The 19,332-nt window shown below is 34.4% G+C and overlaps 1 protein-coding gene across 4 annotated transcripts in view; it reads left to right on the top strand.

The window, feature by feature from the left end:
- Positions 1-19,332, top strand: part of HGF (hepatocyte growth factor) — a 62,022-nt gene that overhangs the window by 33,077 nt on the left and 9,613 nt on the right. For all 4 annotated transcript variants that reach the window (XM_042872906.1, XM_042872907.1, XM_042872908.1 and 1 more), the window contains exons 8-16: positions 5,898-6,072; positions 7,920-8,047; positions 9,436-9,538; positions 11,417-11,556; positions 13,563-13,601; positions 14,083-14,179; positions 17,066-17,140; positions 17,734-17,880; positions 18,573-18,679. In XM_042872906.1, the coding sequence (XP_042728840.1) occupies positions 5,898-6,072; positions 7,920-8,047; positions 9,436-9,538; positions 11,417-11,556; positions 13,563-13,601; positions 14,083-14,179; positions 17,066-17,140; positions 17,734-17,880; positions 18,573-18,679 (1,011 nt within the window). The remainder of the gene's footprint in view (positions 1-5,897; positions 6,073-7,919; positions 8,048-9,435; positions 9,539-11,416; positions 11,557-13,562; positions 13,602-14,082; positions 14,180-17,065; positions 17,141-17,733; positions 17,881-18,572; positions 18,680-19,332) is intronic.

Here is a 19,332-nt window from a genome sequence, read left to right on the forward strand (position 1 = left end):
ATGTCATGAGTGTTAGTATGCACTATAGCCAAAATGCTGACAACAGCTCATATACAAAATTTTAAGCAAAAAAGTCACTGGAAGGAAGCATTCAGAAAATAAATATGTTTTTAAGACTAAGGAGACAGGAGGGCATTGTAACTTTATTTCCAAGCACAGAAGGCAGCATAAAACATGGTGGCTTACAGCCAAGGCTGTGAGAAAGAGATGACAGGAGCAATTAGGGATTAGAGATGGCTAAAGCTGCAAAAATTGGATCTGGATTAAGACTTCAGGGACCCCAGGATTGGTTTGAAGTTGCTCACATATGTGTCTGTGGTTTTGGCTTGAGACAATTTTTAGTTAGAAGAGAGGATAAAAGAACAACTATAACAGCAATAAGAAGTGTAGGATGAAATGAAGAAATGGAAGCAATGACAGCAAATAAGAAATAAAGAAAATGGCTGTTACTTTGGCATGAATCATGATATGGGCTACAGGAAAGATAGGAGTGTGAAAGTAATGCTGCTTTAAAAAAAAAAAAAAAAAAAGCTACATTTCTACAGATGAACTAAAGGGTAGAGAGATGCTGAGGCCCAGAAAAGGAGAAAAATGCTTATGTCTATCATTTGAGAGATGCAGAGCTGCATGCAATTAGTATGTTAAGGAAAGTGTTTAGTTGCTGCTTCTGTGATTTCCAACCAACTCAATTGACTTTAGCATGGATTTAGCCTTTGTTGTCACTGCTCATAAGCAATAGGCATGGGTGACTGGAGGCTGTTCTAAAACAATTCAGTAGCAGTCTGGATTTTATGCTGGGTTTGATGGGAGGGGTCAAGTAATGAAACAGCAAAGTGAGAAGTCTGGATGTAAAAAAAAAGTTGCAGGTTTGAGGAGTCACAGAATCACCAGTATCAGATTGCTCATATTTTAAAAACAGAGATTTAAATGGACCATTTGAATGGACCATTTGAATGTGAAATTCTGGTTAAGGAGTTATTTCTTGAATTAGAGTGTGTATACAAATAAACGTAATTTAAGCTTAATATTTATTTAAGATAAAGATGTTTATGGAACGAACTGAGTGAGAAGAGACTGTTGTTTAGTGATAAATAAAACATTACCTTCCACTTTGCTTTAAACAGAAGTAAAAAGAAGAGCTCAAGCATGCATTACAACTGCATTACTGTGCATTTCCCCAAAGAGAGTCTTTCCTTCAGGGAAAGTCCTTTTAAACTTTTCTTACATAGCTCTGAAAGTGAGATCTAAAAGCTTTCCTGAACCTGCTGAGATATAACAATGAAAATCTGAATCTAGGCAACAATTATGAATGAATAAAAACTATATATATGTACATAAATATATGTATATTATATATATGTATATGTATGGATTTAAAGCTTAGTTGTTTGCATTGGAACAACTCAGAGAGGTCTCTGTCTGTTCGAGGTGTGACTGGTAGCTGTGCAGGTCCTTGGTAACAATGTATTCTTCAGTACTGTGATTCTTGAGCTTGAATCTAATTTATTTCTTCACTTTCCTTTATGTTCTCAGTGAAACAGTACAAAATGAAACAAACGTCTTTTTCTCCAGAGCTACAAGTACAGCATTTGCTCCTTTCTTTGTTTTCCCATGTTTTGCATACTATGAGATATTACGCTGAAGGAAATGGAAAGAAAGGAGCTGTCACATTAATACCTTGAACTGCTTGAGGTGGGGATGGCTGGAAGCAACCTAACTAAGCATGAGCACCTTATTCCCTGAAAAACACTGACATGCAGAACTTACTGGTCACGGGGGCATTATTGTTTTCAGAATTGTTTCTGGATTAAGGAACTCTTTTGAAATCTACCTTTTAAGATCTTTACACTCTGAGCACATTTTCATTTCATTATGTTCTAGGAAAAATATTGCAACTAGGTAAGCTATTGTAGATTTTTTTCCTGACAAAATCATTTGGGACGTTTCTTTTCCAAATAGATCTTTTCCAACAACACTTAGATAGCATTACCATGACAGAAGAGTAGTAGTCCAGCAAAATCTCTGCCTTCTTTTAAGTTAGTAGGAGTTTATCCATTGACCTAACATTTGTGCAGGATTTGCATCTGGCTGGTTGCTTCAGCTGTAGAGTGACTCAAGGCCCCTGCTGATTCTCTCATGCTGGCATTACTGTGAGAACCAGTACTGAGAAGACTGTGGCTTTGCACATGAAGCTCTGGATAACATTACGGCTCTTTACTCAAGCATCTATGAATATATGAGCTGTTCATTATGAACAGTTATTTAGTTTAAGATATCAAAATAAGGAAGGTTTTATGGAAAAAGGGTACATCCGATTACTGAATTTCCACTGAAGATGTCAGTGTGAACATGTCAAAGTTCAAATACAGCTCTGTTTGAATTGCATGGTTAATTTCGGTCTTGCAGAATTTAAAAATAATTACATCAAAGTTAAAAAGTGGAGAAATGCTGCTGACATTTAATAAATTCTTCAGTTCATAATGTAGTTTTATACAAGAATAAAATGTGACAATCAATAAAACACAAATAGCAGTTTTTCAGATAATGATTTGTATGTGATCTGCCTTTGAAAGCACTTTTCCTCTCGGTTCAGAATGTTGAACTGGAACAAAAAAACAGGTATTTCTAATGTGATATCAAAGTACCTGTCTGCATAGAAATTGTGTATCAAACATGAATTCATCTTCCAACTTAATAAATAATGGTTTTCTGACTGAAAAAAGCCCATGGTGTTCCAGGGCCTTACTTTAGAGGAATTTCTAGGATACGGATGGGGTGTCTTACTGATTTCTGGTGTCATTTTGCATCCTGAGAAAATTGGTGAGTGTGCTCTCAGAAGCAGGACTCATTTATCAGTGCTCTGCATGCCTTGTATCCATGCTTGGAGTTATTGTACTTGGCTGTGTGTGTGACAGGAGTAATTAGCCTCAAGATCAAGACCAGTATGAGCAAAGATGACTATGTAAGCTGTAGTCTTAGATAACTTGGACATTTCTTAAAATTTGGCAACTGTACTACGGTCTGCTGAACACCTCTGTAATGCCTAGCAAGGCAGTCATTTTTCTCTACACTGTTGCATGTCTCTGTGTGCGTCCAGTTTACCCTTTTTTCCCATGAACAGAAACACTGTTCCCATAGTGTCTGTGGAAATCACCAGCTCAGTTTGTTGAACCTTTTTTGATCATTTCTCAGCTTGTTCTGGGATTCAAAAGAAAGAATGAGAGAAGTTGTTTCTGAGGACCAAAGCCATGAGAACTATGGATTTAAATTTCAGAATTATATTTCATAATATTTTTTGTATCATTTCTCATATTTGAAAACTAGAAGTTTCTAGGAAATAGAGGTGGTCTAACAAGAAGAATTTAGAGAGAGTTCTGTAAACCTTTTTTAGAGGAATGATAGAACTTATTTGTTAACTCAAATTTAAAATATTTTAAAGATCCTCTGCATTACTAGAATTCTCACTGAGATGTGCCACAGAGTAGTATTAGCAGCTAATCCATCATGCATTATGGATCCTGAAATAATTTCTCTCTTAGCCATCATAATGTGAAGCGTTCCAGCAATGACTTGGCTTTGCAAGTATTTAAGTGATAATGGGAAAGACAAGTTTGTCTGGTTAGAAGTTCATTTAAAGAGAACATTTTAACACAAATTGATGTAAAAGCTGTTCTAGAGATAGAGTTAACTGTCAAGACAGTTATAGTAAAGTTGAGCTCTGTATCTTTAGATGAATGAGAAGAAGAAAAACTCTACAAAATAGTGCTGTGGCATTGCTTAAATCAATTGGTGCATTAGCTGTTTCAATTAAGGCATATAATAAAAAAAAGGACAAAAATATATATAACCTAATCTAATTATTTTTTTCCATGGCATGACACTACAGAGTAGTAGATGTACTACAATATATAATTAGAAAATTACAGTTAAAATATTAACTTCATATGAATAAATAAGGTCTTTGTATTGAGCTTGTTTTGAGTAAGATAAACTTGCATTAAATTGAAATTTTATGCTATTAGGAAGACGTTTTGCTAGAGTTATACATTACTAACTTTGAAAGTATTATGCAGCCAGGATGCCATATGTATGCTGAAATGTATCTTGGTGACTGACTTTCTTATTCCAAATTGTACATCATGGCTTTTTTTTCATTTTTGATGAATGAGATGAATATCTTTTTTCAAAGATAAATAGGTTTTTGAATGTAGTATAGTGATGTTCAGTCTAATCAGTTTCAGAACTCTGTTAGAATATAATTCCAATTTGTTTTCATATCTTAGTGACAGTAGAAAACTGGAATATGCAGCTATGCATTTCTAATAGATGTACAAATGTGTCCTTTGTTCTTATTGTTGTTGTCCAATTGTTTATAAAATGAATACAAATGATTAAAGTCCATTTGATGAACCCACCGGAAAGACTGCATTTATCAATCTTCAGAAGTCTGCTTGCGATGCCCTTTCCATATTGGAATGAATTTAGAATTGACAATTCCATTGAAACAGGACAACCTTTGCAAACAAATTAAATTGGAAAGGAAGGACAGGAAATTAATCTGACAATGAAACTCTGATGTGAAAATATGAAGCAGATGAAGAGAAAAAGGAAAATTTTCTGTATCATGTAGAAATGTATAATTCAACTGCACAACTTGACGTTATCCTCTGACAGGGAAGTGGTCTTTAACATAGAAGATTAGACAGCAAATCAACCAAACCCATCTGTTACGACATTTGGTTTCCTGAAAAACCATATTCTCCACAAGTTCACAGAACTGGCTGAAGTTAGTAGGCATGAACTATATATGAGTAAAACACAGGAATATTTTTCTAACCACTGGACTGTTTGCTTAAAACTAATTTTAAAAGTTTATTAACATGCTTATTGCTGACAACAATACTTTAGGAAAATTAATAAATTTATTCTTGTGAACAACAGCAATTACCAAAAGATGAACAGTTACTTTAAAAAAAAATTGTTATGGTGGGAGTTTCTGGGGACATTGCAGAAGCATTATTGTAGTGCATTTAATTTTGTACTACTTTGTATATAGCTGATGCAATATCTGTGCCATTAATTTTCAATTATGGAAATTGCATAAGAAATAGAAAGACTTTCAAGTTATGTGTATGAGTCACTTCAGAAACCACTGTTTTTCTGAATTTAGTTCAAGACAACCCACACCAGAATGAATGCAGAGTATATCAACATCTGTAAAAGATCTTGAGTCTGATGAATTTCTTGGTGTTTAAAACATTTGTCCCTGTTTAGAGAATAATGATCTTTGATTTCCAAAAGCAGGACTATTTTTTTCTCCAACTATATGAGGCATACAAAGAGAAGCTTCAAGGAATATTTAGCATGTTAGAATAAGATTTATCTTTTTTTATTATTTTTTTTATTTTATTTTTATTTTTTTATTTTTTTTTTCTTATTTTCTGTGACTTGATATTCTGGGAATTCTTTGGAGAAAACCAGTTAGGTCATTCTTGTCCTTCAAACATGTTTTAACATATTTAACAGTGTGCACATGTGTGGTCACTCAGTTTTGTAAAGCTAAGAAACAGAGAAAATATTTGCTGAACTGAAAACAATAACTAAGAATATTTCCTGACTTTCAGTGTTATAGAATGAGTCAAGTGTCTAACAAAAGTTCCTAAGTATTACACAGCTTTTAGATTCTTGGCCTACAAGCGGGGAAACTAGCATAAAGCCGAGACCCATTTTGATTTCATGGATGTTGTCAGTGGGAAGACAAGATTATTATTCTTTAAAAGACAGATTGAAAAAGGACTTCAATTCCACAATTTGGACTGCAGTGTAGATTTCAAACCCTACATCCTGATACGGGTTCGGTTTTATGAAAACAAGACATCACTTCTCTGCATTTGCAGATGTTGGCATTCTGAACAGCACAGAGGCAGTGGCTGAGACAACAACATGCATCCAGGGGCAGGGCGAAGGATACCGTGGCACAGTCAACACCATATGGAGTGGGATCCAGTGCCAACGGTGGGACTCCCAGTTTCCTCATCAGCACAACATCACTCCTGAGAGCTTCAAGTGCAAGTGAGTAGAGACAGTGTGTGTTAATGCTCTGGGCTAAGAACAATTCCTGCTGTTTTTTTTAAATTCATGCTGCCAAAGTAGGCTGTGGGATCCCTGTCACTCACTCTGCACAGTGATACATTTCCTCTGCTTGCTGGAAAATATTTGAATATGGGAAAATAAATTATTCCTATCTCAAAACATTAGCTCTAGGTGAATTTGGGTAAAAATGCCAGTGGTTTTGTTTTTCAATAAACTTTGGCAATACTTTTTTGATATTTTTTTTCAATAAATAAAAATTGATAATACTTGGTATTTGCAATATTTGACAACACTTCTTTTATTTTCAAAAATTTCAATCCTTTTTCCATTTATTTACTAAATATATTTGCACAAATGAAACAGATTTTACCTGAGGGAGCACTGGGCATCTAAGCATCCTGTACAGTACATAAAAGGAGAGAGACATTCACAGCATGTGAATCTACTTGTTTTTGGCAGTTATCTTAATCATAATCTTTTAGTCCTTTTTTTTTTCACTAAGTGTAGAAGAAACTTAGCTAATTAGCAAAGTGTAACTTTGAGTCTTTATAAATATATATATGTATAAATGTATTTATCAGTGGCTGAATGACAGTGTGGACTTGTGTTGGGATTTAACAGTGCAGACCTTTCAAGGTAAAGAAAAGACTTCAGTTTCGCTTCAGATTCTCATTCTAGCAACACCTCGTTTGAGTAGAACAGTTAGGTTTAATACCTTAAGCTCTTTACTATTGTTGTTTGGCATATTGGTCAAATATTGTGTGTAGTAACAAATCTACTGAAAACGTGACAGCAAATAGGAAATTACCCTGAACCTCCTCTGTTAATTGCAGGACCATCTTGCCTTTACTTGTAAATTTGTGCTTGAGCCTGACCCGACAGGCGTTCCTCAGACAATTTACCATTTACATTTTGTGCTGTACCTATGCTGCAGGCTTAGCCCTTTGTGGTTTTAACAATTTCTCTAACACTGTGCTGGATAAAAACATTAGGACTTTTTATTCAGCTGGTGTCTGAGTGCATTGTAGCTATTCAGGACAATAGATTGAGTTACATCAATGGAACTACTTATATGAATGTTCAGAACACAGAGGAAGAATTACAGCATTAGATCAATTATTTCCATAGTCTGTTATCAGTAAGTGATGCAGATGGAAAAATGCAGTGAAATATGGCATTACAGAGAACATGTCAGGAGATGAAAAATAAAACATTTAAGAGGTTTGATTATTTAATTCAAGCTGCAAGAGACATTTAAATATGTTCCCTCGCGGCCAACTTCAAATTTAACAGCTGTATAGGATTTCAACATACTTTTTTTTTTTTTTTTTCATTTCTAAGATTCAGTTTCTTAAGTGAATCACTGACAGTCATAAGGACTTTGTTCCTCTAAGCTCAGCAGAACCATTCAGGCACAGGGAATTTTAAGCACTCTGGTAATGTTTGTGTTTAAAAGCACTTGTAATGGATTGCAGGTGTATCCAATGTCAGATTGCATGCAAATTTTGATGGAGAATCCTGAATAAAAATAAGCTACATTGAAAAATATATATACCAAAATATTGATAATCTTCAAATGCAATCTTATAGCTAGTCAAAACATAAGTCCATTGAAAATGAATTCTCATAATCATTTTCTCATTACAATTACTACATTTTCTGGTATATGTAATTTTACTTGTTCCTCAAATCCCTGCACTTGACACTGATCGAGTTCCACAGACCTTTAGGAGCCTATATTATTTCTAATTCATAATAAAATCTGATAGAATGCATCAGTGGTTTTAGGTGATCCCTGCTGCAAGCTAACATATTTATTTTTATAGAGATTTGAGGGAGAACTACTGTCGAAATCCAGATGGATCTGAATCACCCTGGTGTTTTACTACTGACCCAAACATCCGGATTGGTTATTGCTCCCAGATTCCTAAGTGTGATGTATCAAATGAACAAGGTAACAGAGGGAAAAGTGATAACATAGCCTTAAGTGAACACTGTATTGTTCCAAATGGTAGATAGGCAAGCATGAAAACTGGAAAAGCTGATCTCAGTACATCTGCATTACACCTGAGTAGTTATACTTTAGTGTTATTTGCATACTTGGGATTCATCATGGTGTAAATGAGATTCATTTCTCAGTTCATGTTTCAGTTCCAGCAGGGAAAGTTGCAGCAAAGATTTGCTGTTGGATCTGATTTTTAGACTAGGTGAATCTATTACCACTCTTAATTTGGAAGGCCTTTCCCAAAGCTGAGATGATTTTTCATGATTTCTTGGTTAACTATTTTTTTTTTTGTGCATGAGGCCGCGAACCCTTGTTTTTTTTTCCCCATATAAACCCCATTGACTAAAAGAAGTTGAGTTGAAAAACCACGTGGGATTTCCTATATAACCTTTTATCTTCAAGCTCTCTGTCCATAAAGTCCACACTATGTCTTGGTATTAGTCTAAGGAGTATTATTGCCTCCTGAGAACTCATATCAACCAAGTCACTACCTGAGTTTCAAACTTGCGATTTATTACCTTACTTCAGCATATATTAAAATCTTCTTTAGATTATAAAGAATTTATCTCTTGCAAGAATTCAGTTAGAACAAGAATTATGCTTTGACTTTCATTCTGTGGTGTTTTTTTTTTAAGTATCAATTATCAAAAAGTAAAAATACTGATGAATATGAAATGAAATGCTTAATACAGAAGTCTTTAGAGTAATGCTCATTTTAAATAATCCTCTTGAAAAGTCTCAGAAAAAAAGCTTGTGATTAAAGCTTATGAATTAAACATGACTTCTACTGGAGGCAACAGGCAAGATTCTGAATTACATTAAAGCTGAAGTCATGCAGATTTTTCAATTTTGCCAAAGTAGAACTTAAATCAAGAATTATGTGTGGTATCCAGAGTTTACATGAAGGTAGGTTGTTGTTGATAGGCAGACTGAAAGCCTGTTTTTGAGGAGAAAGGATTAAAGATAGGGTTTGCTTTGTTTTGTATAAAACAGTTCTTGCCAACTTTTAGAACATTCGGTGCAACCATTATAAATTATACACAACCTAACTACTTATGAAAGAAAATGTCCCAGTTTATCTAAGCAAGATGACATTTAAAATGCTACTGTACTGAGAACAAAGGCCTCAAGCAAGGGATTATGTATCTAAATTTGAAAACTTTCTCCCTTTTTCTTTCCGATTTGATTTATACTGATGCCTGATTTATATCATAAAGTGTTTGCTACATGTAAAACTTGTCTTTAATTATTGAAATTAATGATGGAAAGGAAGAGTTTTCTTTTCAGTGTTGCACAGTTGCCCTCTACTTTTCTTTGTCTCAACATTTCATATTCAGATTGTTATCGTGGCAATGGAAAGAATTACATGGGGAATCTGTCCAAGACAAGATTTGGACTAACTTGCTCCACATGGGACAAGAATATTGAAGACTTGCGTAGGTGAGTAAATACAAAAGAGATAGTTCAGTGACTCCTGTTGCCTCCAGATGGCATCTCAATTTCTTCTGTAGTGATTCTAAAATAGCCCCGTATACCCTGGAACTCTTCCCCTTCCCCTTCCCCTCTCCCTTTCCCTCCCCTCCCCTCCCTCCTCTCCTCTCTTTTTCTTTCTTTTCCAGTCTTTCTTTTCCTGTCTACTCCTGTCTTTTCTTGTAGTGTCTTTTTGTCTTGTCTTGTAGTGTCTTGTTAAAATATATTACACAACATGTCTTTGTTCAAACTAACCACTAATTGCAGGCTTTGGGATGTTTCTTAGTGTTTAGTTTACTGGTCGCGTTTTCCTCATTTGTCCTTGAAAGTTGTTTTTTTGTTTTGTTTTGTTTTGCTTTTTTTCTATGAGAGAATAGCAGGAACAAAGCAGGAAATGGTTATGTTACATTTGCTCAATATTTATATTTGCCTTTTTCAAAGTTCTGAACACCATAAATTCCTGAGCAATTTGATCTGTTCTCTTAGCTCTTCCTGTTTGAAGCAGGATGTTGAACTTAATACCTCCTGAGGTCCCCTGCAAACTGAAAGTGGATCATGCGTCTAAAATCTAATGACACTGACATCAAATGCCATTAAAGCAAATTACAGTTTCTATTGTTTATCATTGCTTTAGTTTCTGAATTCCAAGCAGTGGAAACAGCAAGTTTGTTTAACTTACTTGTTAAGGTAAGAATGATTCAGCAGAAATTACGAAAGATTTTCTCAGTCACTCCAGGATCCTCAGTGTTCTTTCTGTTTGTTCAGAAGTGTAGATTAATAAAGTTCAGGAGTAATAGGATCACTGTAAATCTGTAAGTGAGCCTTCAGAGAAGCTGTATTATAAAAAACAGATTTCAGTGACACTGTCTGTAATCACAGGCTGGACTATGTGTTATTTCCCCTACCCAGGGTCAGAGATAGATATCATATATATTCCAGCCTACTTTCTATCTAAAGCAGGAGAATTAAGATCAGGACTTCAGAGAGCTCAGATAAGTCCTCAGTTAGCTGTGAAGGATACAGCTTGAGCCTTGTACCGACTGGATGCTTGATGCAGGTGAATTCATGAATACAGATCAGCCTTTCTTCCTTTGCTGCAGCTAATTTTCCACCCAGGAGAGACTTGGAAATTACCTGTCTCACCTCAACAATTACTCTGGTTTCGGGAATGTCAGAAACAGTACACATGGTTGGTTATGAGCTCAGAGGGCAGCACAGCTTTAACAAGTAACCTGTATGTTCCTGTCTGGCAGACCAGAAATAAACAGCTTTCTTCACTTCAGATTGTCACCCTGGATTTTCACCTTTAGTTAAATGCTTTGTGTAGGTCTGCTGCTTAGGTCACCTATAACTGGAATTTGATCAGTTCAATTCATTTTTCTCCTTGCCTACTGCTTTGTCTGGTTAACTTCCTTGCATTTTTGCTTCCTTCAACCTACAGTTTAGCTTTCTTCTATGCAGAATCAGTTTTCTCTTCTGCTACCCGCTAATCAGGATGGAGAAGATACCCAAGTTCCCAGGCAGATTTGCTGAATGCAGCATAGACACTTTTCAAATCAGTTTAAGGATTTTTCCTGGAGGTATCCGTGGATTTGAGTTTGAGTGAGAGATCTAGAAATCTCTCAGCTGTCCACTGGACTCAGTGCTTAAAATACTAACCAGAGGAAAGTTGGACCCAGATCCAGCAAATATTTGTCTCAGCTTCCCTTTGATTTTAACCAGCTCTAAACCCTGACCTGCAGGCTCAATCGTCTAATATTACAGTGCAGAGTAAAGCAATATTTAACCTTTGAAAATCTCAGCTATAGCATAAAGTTTTTCAGCACTTTGAATTTTTTTTCCCTATAGGCATATACAAATCTTCAGAGAACCAGATGTTAGTAAACTGAAGAAAAACTATTGCCGCAATCCAGATGATGATTTTCATGGTCCCTGGTGTTACACAGATGATCCTCTCATTCCCTGGGATTACTGCCCTATTTCTCGATGTGAGTATTTACTATGCCTCAGGCACTGTCAGCTGTATTCTCAGTGAAGACGTGATGTCACATGCATATGTATATACATTTCCATTATCATTTGTGGCAGCAGAAATAATGTAACTCCAGAATCAAGAATCAGTTGTGCGTGATTGAGAAGGAATGGAGGAAGCTGCTTCTGAAATATATGAACAAGAAGTCCTTTTCCTTAACCAGCTTGGAGATTTCAAGACTTACTTATGCAGTAGGAGCATAAAAGCTCTATTACAGATGGTCATTTTCCAGCAGATCTAGCTATTGAATGAGGGCTGGATGGAGACAATTGTCTAATAGTCAGAGTGCTGGCTATGGCCTTAAGAAACCCAGGGACAGCATTTATCTTCTGTGCTTCAAAGCTTCATTGTCTGTCTGTGTGTTCTGTATTTGTGTTTAGAGTGAGAATAGCTCACTATAGATATGCTGATGTGTAAATGTCTTATATATATTAGATTGTGCTTCTGGATGCTTGTGGGATGATTCAACTCTTGACAAAAATTAGGAAGATCACTCCCTTAAAGTTGCATATTATATAACTACATAGTTTACCTAAACAGAAATAAAAATTATGGGGAATTCAGTATTAAGCTGGAGCTAGGTAGAAAAAAAAATATTTATGCCTGAAAATGTGCAATTCACATGTAGGTTCAAGATTTTCTTCATTACTTCCTATTTCTAAATTACTTAGCTGTGTATCCTGGTAGTAAATTAGGATAACTTAGGATTTTAAATATATATGTCTGTGATGTCTAGAGTTTGGGGATAATGTTAATTCCATTCCTAGCAGCAATTTGCTGCATTTCCTCATATTCTGAACTACAATATCTCTAAGAGATGATATAAGAAATCATAGGTTTTTGGTTTGTTTTTTTCTCATTTAAGTAGAGTAATTAAGAAAAGTAAACAAATAATGTTAAATGTTACATAGACAAAGAACAATAGCTGAAAAAATATAAATTTTATTCACTCATTCTAAGTTCTTTATCTCAATTAATCTATTCCTAAGGAAGAATTCACAAAAGCCATTTGTAGAGTAATGTCAATATTGTCAGTAGAGGCATTACGATTTCTGGATTCCAGTGCCAAAGCTGGAATATGTCTGTTTTAGAACTGTAAGTTGTGTGGACTAGTTTTAAGCTGTGAGTAACTTGCTTTCATACTAGTAACCAGTTTAACTGATACAGACAAAACATTGGCAATTGCCAACTCGGTGCCTTTAACCATGTGTAGATGTACAGATACATATACATACATATATACATACATACATACATACATACATACATACAACATACATACGTCTTCATACTAACTATATAAATAACTATATATGTAACCATAACCTTTACGTATATATACAGATGATGAGACAGTCTTAGGTGAGACAGTCTAACATTTGTTCATTCAAAGTTTCAGCAGCTGCACCCATACATCTAGCTCATACCACTGGGCCACATTGTAGACTTTACTGAAATCAAAATTTCTGAATAAAATTTAAGCAATCTTGTAACTGCATTGAGACTTGGACTATATGAAAGAGCAAAGAGAGTTTGGGGAACAAATACTGATAAAGGACAGGTAGAAAATTTCTTCAAAACTGATCTGGGTTAAATTGTACTACTTCTATAGTTTCAGAAAACTTAGAGAAAAATCATGATTTCCTTTCTCTGCCTTGTCATGTTTAACTGAAATGTGGAAACTGAACATGACAGATAGCCTGATGTATTCAGGATTCAGCCAAGAAACAAAATGCTTTAAACTCCTTTGCAAAATGTTGAATTCTTACTCCTTTCTATTGGAATGAAATTCTTCCATCTTGCTAAAATTGAACTTTTATGGAGTATTAATGAAATTACTGACATTTTAAACTTAATGGAATATTAAAATTAACAGTATGCCCTTTGCTGTTTGTTATGACTGTATTCAAGTTTAAGATGCGTTTTAATTTTGTATTAAGGATATTTTATTTGTCTGTCTAGGTGATGGTGATACAACTCCTACTACAACCAGTTTGGATGGTAAGTTAGTTTGCTGATTTACTGTGCATTGCATGTATTTCATCTTCCAAGACTAGCCATTTATTTCCTACTGGGAAGGAAGAAAATGGACAGTTAAAGATATAAAATATGCGTACTAGGAAAAAAATATTTTTACAAAAGGCAAATGTAGAACAGCTTTATTGTATTTTTTATTCTCACGTTTCTGTCTTGCAAGGGGTGAGATATGGTAACAACTTTCATTATTTGCTTTGTAAATATGGAAATGTTTGTAAAATATTTTAAAAGATTTTTTTTTTTTTTTAATATTCCTGACTGAGTCTATGTGGACTGAACCCAACTTCACTGAAGTAGTTTTGATGTTTTAGAAATATACTTCATTAGCTCAGGAAATAATATCCTATCCTTGATAAATATTGACCTTCTTGTGGTCCTTATGTGTAACTGTACAGGTTTCCTACCGCTGTTTTTAGTAAAATGTGATCTCTGGACCTGCTTTCAGATACTGTCATTCCTTGTGCTTCAACAAAACATTTGAGAGTTGTAAATGGAATCCCAACTCAAACTAACGAAGGATGGGTGGTTAGTTTGACATACAGGTAACTATCATTTTGATAAGAAGGACAATTCATCGTGTAGGATGTTTATTTTCAAACTGTAGAAAACATTAATTGGAATAAGGATACTTCTAGACTGTAGTTTAATCCTGTAAAGACATTTACAAATTAGCAATCCTGGAACACCTGGTGATTCCATCTTGTTACATATTGCTCTGCCAGTGAAAAGGTTCTATGTTCATTATGGCTGAGTTACACATGTGAGCTTCTAAAGCATCCATAGCATTCTGCTCTTTAGATGGGCAACTGCATACCTTTTCACATAATTGGCTCCACATTTAGCCTTAAACTGTTTATTTTATAGATAGTTACAAGAAAATTGAGTTTCACGTCAACGTTTACTTTTCAACAGTAGTGCATTTAGGAAAGGATTCAGGATATATACCCATATCTTTTGCTTTCTGTTCATATCATTGCATGCAATTAAATGGTAATTTGTATTAAAAAAAAAAAAAAAAAAAGGCCTTTAAGGAGATCTGTTTTTCACTCTGTAAAACAAGACCCTAGCATGTACATCTGGAATTGTGTATTACATTATGTCACATCTTAGTTTGCTACTGTGTAAAAGCCAGAACACAAAATTATTGCATATTCTGTTCATAACTCATCAGCTAGAAGTGTGAATTAGTAATGAATAACAGAAATAGATCTCATGCATTTTTTTTTCCTTGTCTATTAGTAGAAAATACAGTGCATGTTATTACTATTAGCTTATGTCATCACTTTAAAAACTGTGTAGGTATCTACCAATATTCTGGGGAAAAAGAAAACAAAAAATTTACTTTCTGCATTACTTTACTGCTGAAGAAATCCTGGGAGTTGTTACCAGCCCTGCTAATGTTTCCAGCTCCTGGGCTCAGATCAGAACTAGAATATTCTAAAAGTTTAGCAGATTGCCCAGTAATAAATATCTAGAGTAACATCATTAGACTTAATAAACAGGTGGGCTGGAATGCTGAATCTCTGTGGAAAAGATTATCCTGCCACTGTTTTTAAAGCAGCCTTAATGGATGGGGAACATTTTGCAAGGAAGGGGAATTATACCTCGGTGCTTAAAATTTAAATAGCTAATAATAAATAATGTTAAGCTAACTGAAAATGGATTTCGTGCTATACTACAGAATTCCATTAAGCAGATGAATACATAAAAACTGAAGATTATTTTATGAAAAAGAGATTCCTGAAATAATCCATCAGAAAATATATATTTTGAAGTATTACATATAGGCATAAAAATATACTGTTATTGTGTATGCTGCCAGGGAAGCAGATAGCCTTTTTTCTGAATCAGTATTTTAATAATTCCATGATTTTTCATGAAGGATTTAAGAGTTTCATAAATGATGCTGTATCCTATTATTCTGAAAAAAAAAAAAAAAAAAAAAAAGCTATACATCTTAAACTGGAACTGCAATGGCAAATTATTACTTATGCTTACAAATTTGTGTTCATACTTGGCAACCGAGGTCCACTTCAGAATATTAAATTAATTAATGATATATTTTCCTAAATATCTGATGCAGATTCTGTTATCAGGAATGTTTAAATATATTTGGAGAAATTTCATTCATTTCAGGAAATCGGTTCTGGATTTGTGATTTGTTTAAATAAGTGCTTAATATTCTGTATTAGTCAGACTTGTAAAGCACAAGATGCAATCATGTGAAGTTATATTGGTAAATAGTGAAACAAACAAGCAGGAACACACATTTATACTCCTTTTTTTTTTGAAATGTTTATAATAAAACTGGGAATCACAGAATCATGGAATCGTTTGAGTTGGAAGGGACCTTGAAGATTATTTAGCTCCAACCCCCTGCTATTGGCAGGGACACCTCCCTCTAGACCATGTTGCTTAGAATCATGATTTTATAAAGAATCCAGCCTTTTAGACTACATAGATTGTTCCTCAACTAAAATACAACAACAACAAAGCACATTACTCCAACCCCCACCCTCCCCCACCCCAAAACAAAGAAACAAACAAACAAAACAACCATAACAACAACAAAAAACAACAAAACACAATTAAAGCAGTCAAGCATCTCTGTTATTCTGATTTCTTAGAACTCCATGTAGGATCTGGGCTCCTTCCAGCATTTCTTGCAAAGTTCTGAATATTTGTTGATTTGAATTTATAAATTGTGATATTTTAATTTTTTTTCACAAATCATTGACAATTGTGATTCATTTTTTAAAGAGCTGTAGAAAATAAATGTGACTTTGGAGACACAATGAAGCAAACTAATTAACCTGCATTCCACAGTCATCTTTATTTCTGAAAGAACTGCCATGCTTAACTGTTTTAATTTTACTTGATATATTATGCTGCAGATTTTCTATAATTATGTGTAGGATGTCATATACTGCAGATTGTTTCCAACTGAAGTATGTGGGGACAGAAATCTCATAGGACTGGTTACCGAATAGTAACTCTCCACCTTGAGGTCAATGCTCTGAATAATACCTACTTGAAAAATGTTGTTTACATGTGGTGGCAGTCTGGGGACTTGTTTGAATGTTTCAGTCCAATTGCTATTAAAAAGAGGCTCACTTTTTAAGTATTAATTAAAATATCTCTCATTATAGATCCAACTCTGAAACCAGTAAAGGAACAGAGTAACTGATTTTCTCTTTTCTCTTGGCTCATGCAAATTGGAGCAAATTTGCAAAGCTGTGCTACCACACATATTCAAACTGTGAGGCAAAGGGACAGCAAAGTGTTTCCACAGCCTATCATTCAGCCACCTTTCCCTGCACCAGGGGGTTTCCTAAATGAAAGCTTACACAAGTAATCTTTAGAGATTTTGTCTGGGTAGGAAAAAAAATATCCTTATTTATGTATGTATGTATTTATTTATTTTACAGGAATAAGCATATCTGTGGAGGTACTCTGGTAAAGGAAGAATGGGTTCTCACAGCAAGGCAGTGTTTCCCTTCTCGGTACAGTAGTCTGTAGTCTTGCAATATTGAAATACATGCATTTTCTGTAACTTAATAGTACAACACTTTTATTTGAATGCAGCAGTTTTCACTCCTGTTTATCTTTAACGCTGTTCTTCTGATGTCAAAATCCCTGAGAGGCCTTGGCATTTTCAGTTTTTATCATTGTTAATCTAAAGGAAGTCTGGTGGTTTTACACAGAAGTGCGAACATGTTATCCAAGTGTAATAGTTACACAGTTGCCTCTTTGTGGAACTAATCTTAAGCTTTTTCTGAACTGGACAGAATAAAGTAGAAGTTTTGGGCAAACTTTGAAAAGTTCGAAGGTTCACACTTTCCAAAGATTTAAATGCTTGCATTCTAGTGGAAAACAAAATCACATTTTAGTCACAGCTAATGATGAAATTATGCAGTGGCTTCAGACCAAAAACTTATATTTGAGGATGTTGATTTTGGATTAGAAATTGGCAGTGTATGCTGATTTCTAGTGAAGTGCCGGTTAAGATCTTGTACTGTAATTATGTTAAGCAGAGCTTTTTGGGGTTATTTTATTATCCATGCAGCAAAATCCTAACTTACTTTGCCTAATTTAGTTACAAAGATCTGAAAGACTACAAAGCCTGGCTTGGAGTCCATAATATTAAAGGAAAGGGAGAAGAGAAGCACAGACAAGTTCGGAATATCTCCCAGCTGGTATACGGTCCAGCAGGATCAGATCTGGTTTTACTGAAACTTAGCAGGTTAGTAGCTCTATTGCTAATTCCAGGATTTTCAGCTGCTGAATGAAATTCATCCTAAATAACAGTGGCAGATTTAGTTCTGTACGGTTTTGATACTGCAGATGACATCTCTATAGGATAAACTTCCAATTATAGGATATTCATGTCAGTTGTTTCTGGGCACTGGGCACAGCATGAATATATTAAGAAATTGGGAGAATTTCACTTGAAATATCCAGAAATGGTGTCTCTTTTACTCAGAAATCAGATGTTACTTCTGAAAAATTATGCCTTTTTCCAGATTATGAGGTTTAGTTTATTTATTTATTTTAATATTCATTGATAAGTATGTGATTTTCATTTATAGAGCAAATAGCAGATTGCATCTAAGATATCTGTTTACATATAAACTTTCAAACTTTCTCAGTGTTAAAAAAACTACCTGTTCAAATGAAATGCTGTCATTACTTGCTTTTAAGATGAAAAGCCAAGTTCAACAGCATAAAAGTAGTGACATCATTTCCAGAAATCTCTTGACAGTTCACAAGTGTAATATATGCAAAAAAGTAGAAGAATCCATCATATTCTTCAAAGATGGAAACGAAAGGAAAAGAATTGGTGCATTTTTTAACTTCTATGAACATTATTTTAAGGATAGACTCTAGAAGGTATAATAAAATCTATCATGTGTATTGTTTGTTTTCTCTTTACAGACCTGCCATATTGACAAATTTTGTAGAAATAATCCGATTGCCCATTTCTGGATGTACCATTCCAGAGAAGACCAGTTGCAGTGTTTATGGATGGGGATACACTGGATGTAAGAAATTATTTTTAAAAACTAAATGAATACATTGACATGACAGCTTACTTCCTTCCTCTTGTAATTATAGGTGAGGCTGCTGGTATTACCTGATGCCACATTTGTCCAACACTTTTCATTATGAAATGCAGTTTCAACTTTCTTTTTTTTTTTTTTTTTTTGATTTTGTAAATCTTTATGCATTTTATCCAAGATAAATTAATGTGAAATATTTTCTATTAATCCATTCTTTTCTTTATTTTTTTTTTTTCCCCCTTGAGAGAAGACAAAATGATTCAAAAATTTCAAAGAACAAACTGCAAAAACAAAATGGATTTACATATTTAAAAAAATCTGGCATAGTTGATTTAAAGAGTTCTAAGCCTGTTTTGAAAAATTCCGATTCATCTTCATGATTATTTCTGTATCTCAAAGCAGGCCACCTGGTGGAAAAAATAATACAGAATCATACAATACAAAATCTTAAGATAATTAATGTACACAAAGACAGTGTTAGTAAGGATTCACAGGTAGCACTACTACATTTCCTAACTGTTGAGTGCTTGACCTTACTAACATTTATAAAACTCAGATTTTGTGTGAAGTAAATACAAACTTTTGGTGAAGAGACATTTATTTAGACTTGGTAAGTATTATATCTGGCTAATGAT

The sequence above is a fragment of the Lagopus leucura genome, unplaced genomic scaffold, assembly GCF_019238085.1.
Source record: "Lagopus leucura isolate 7727_CA_CO unplaced genomic scaffold, USGS_WTPT01 Super-Scaffold_100008, whole genome shotgun sequence".
In the NCBI taxonomy this organism is placed as follows: domain Eukaryota; kingdom Metazoa; phylum Chordata; class Aves; order Galliformes; family Phasianidae; genus Lagopus; species Lagopus leucura.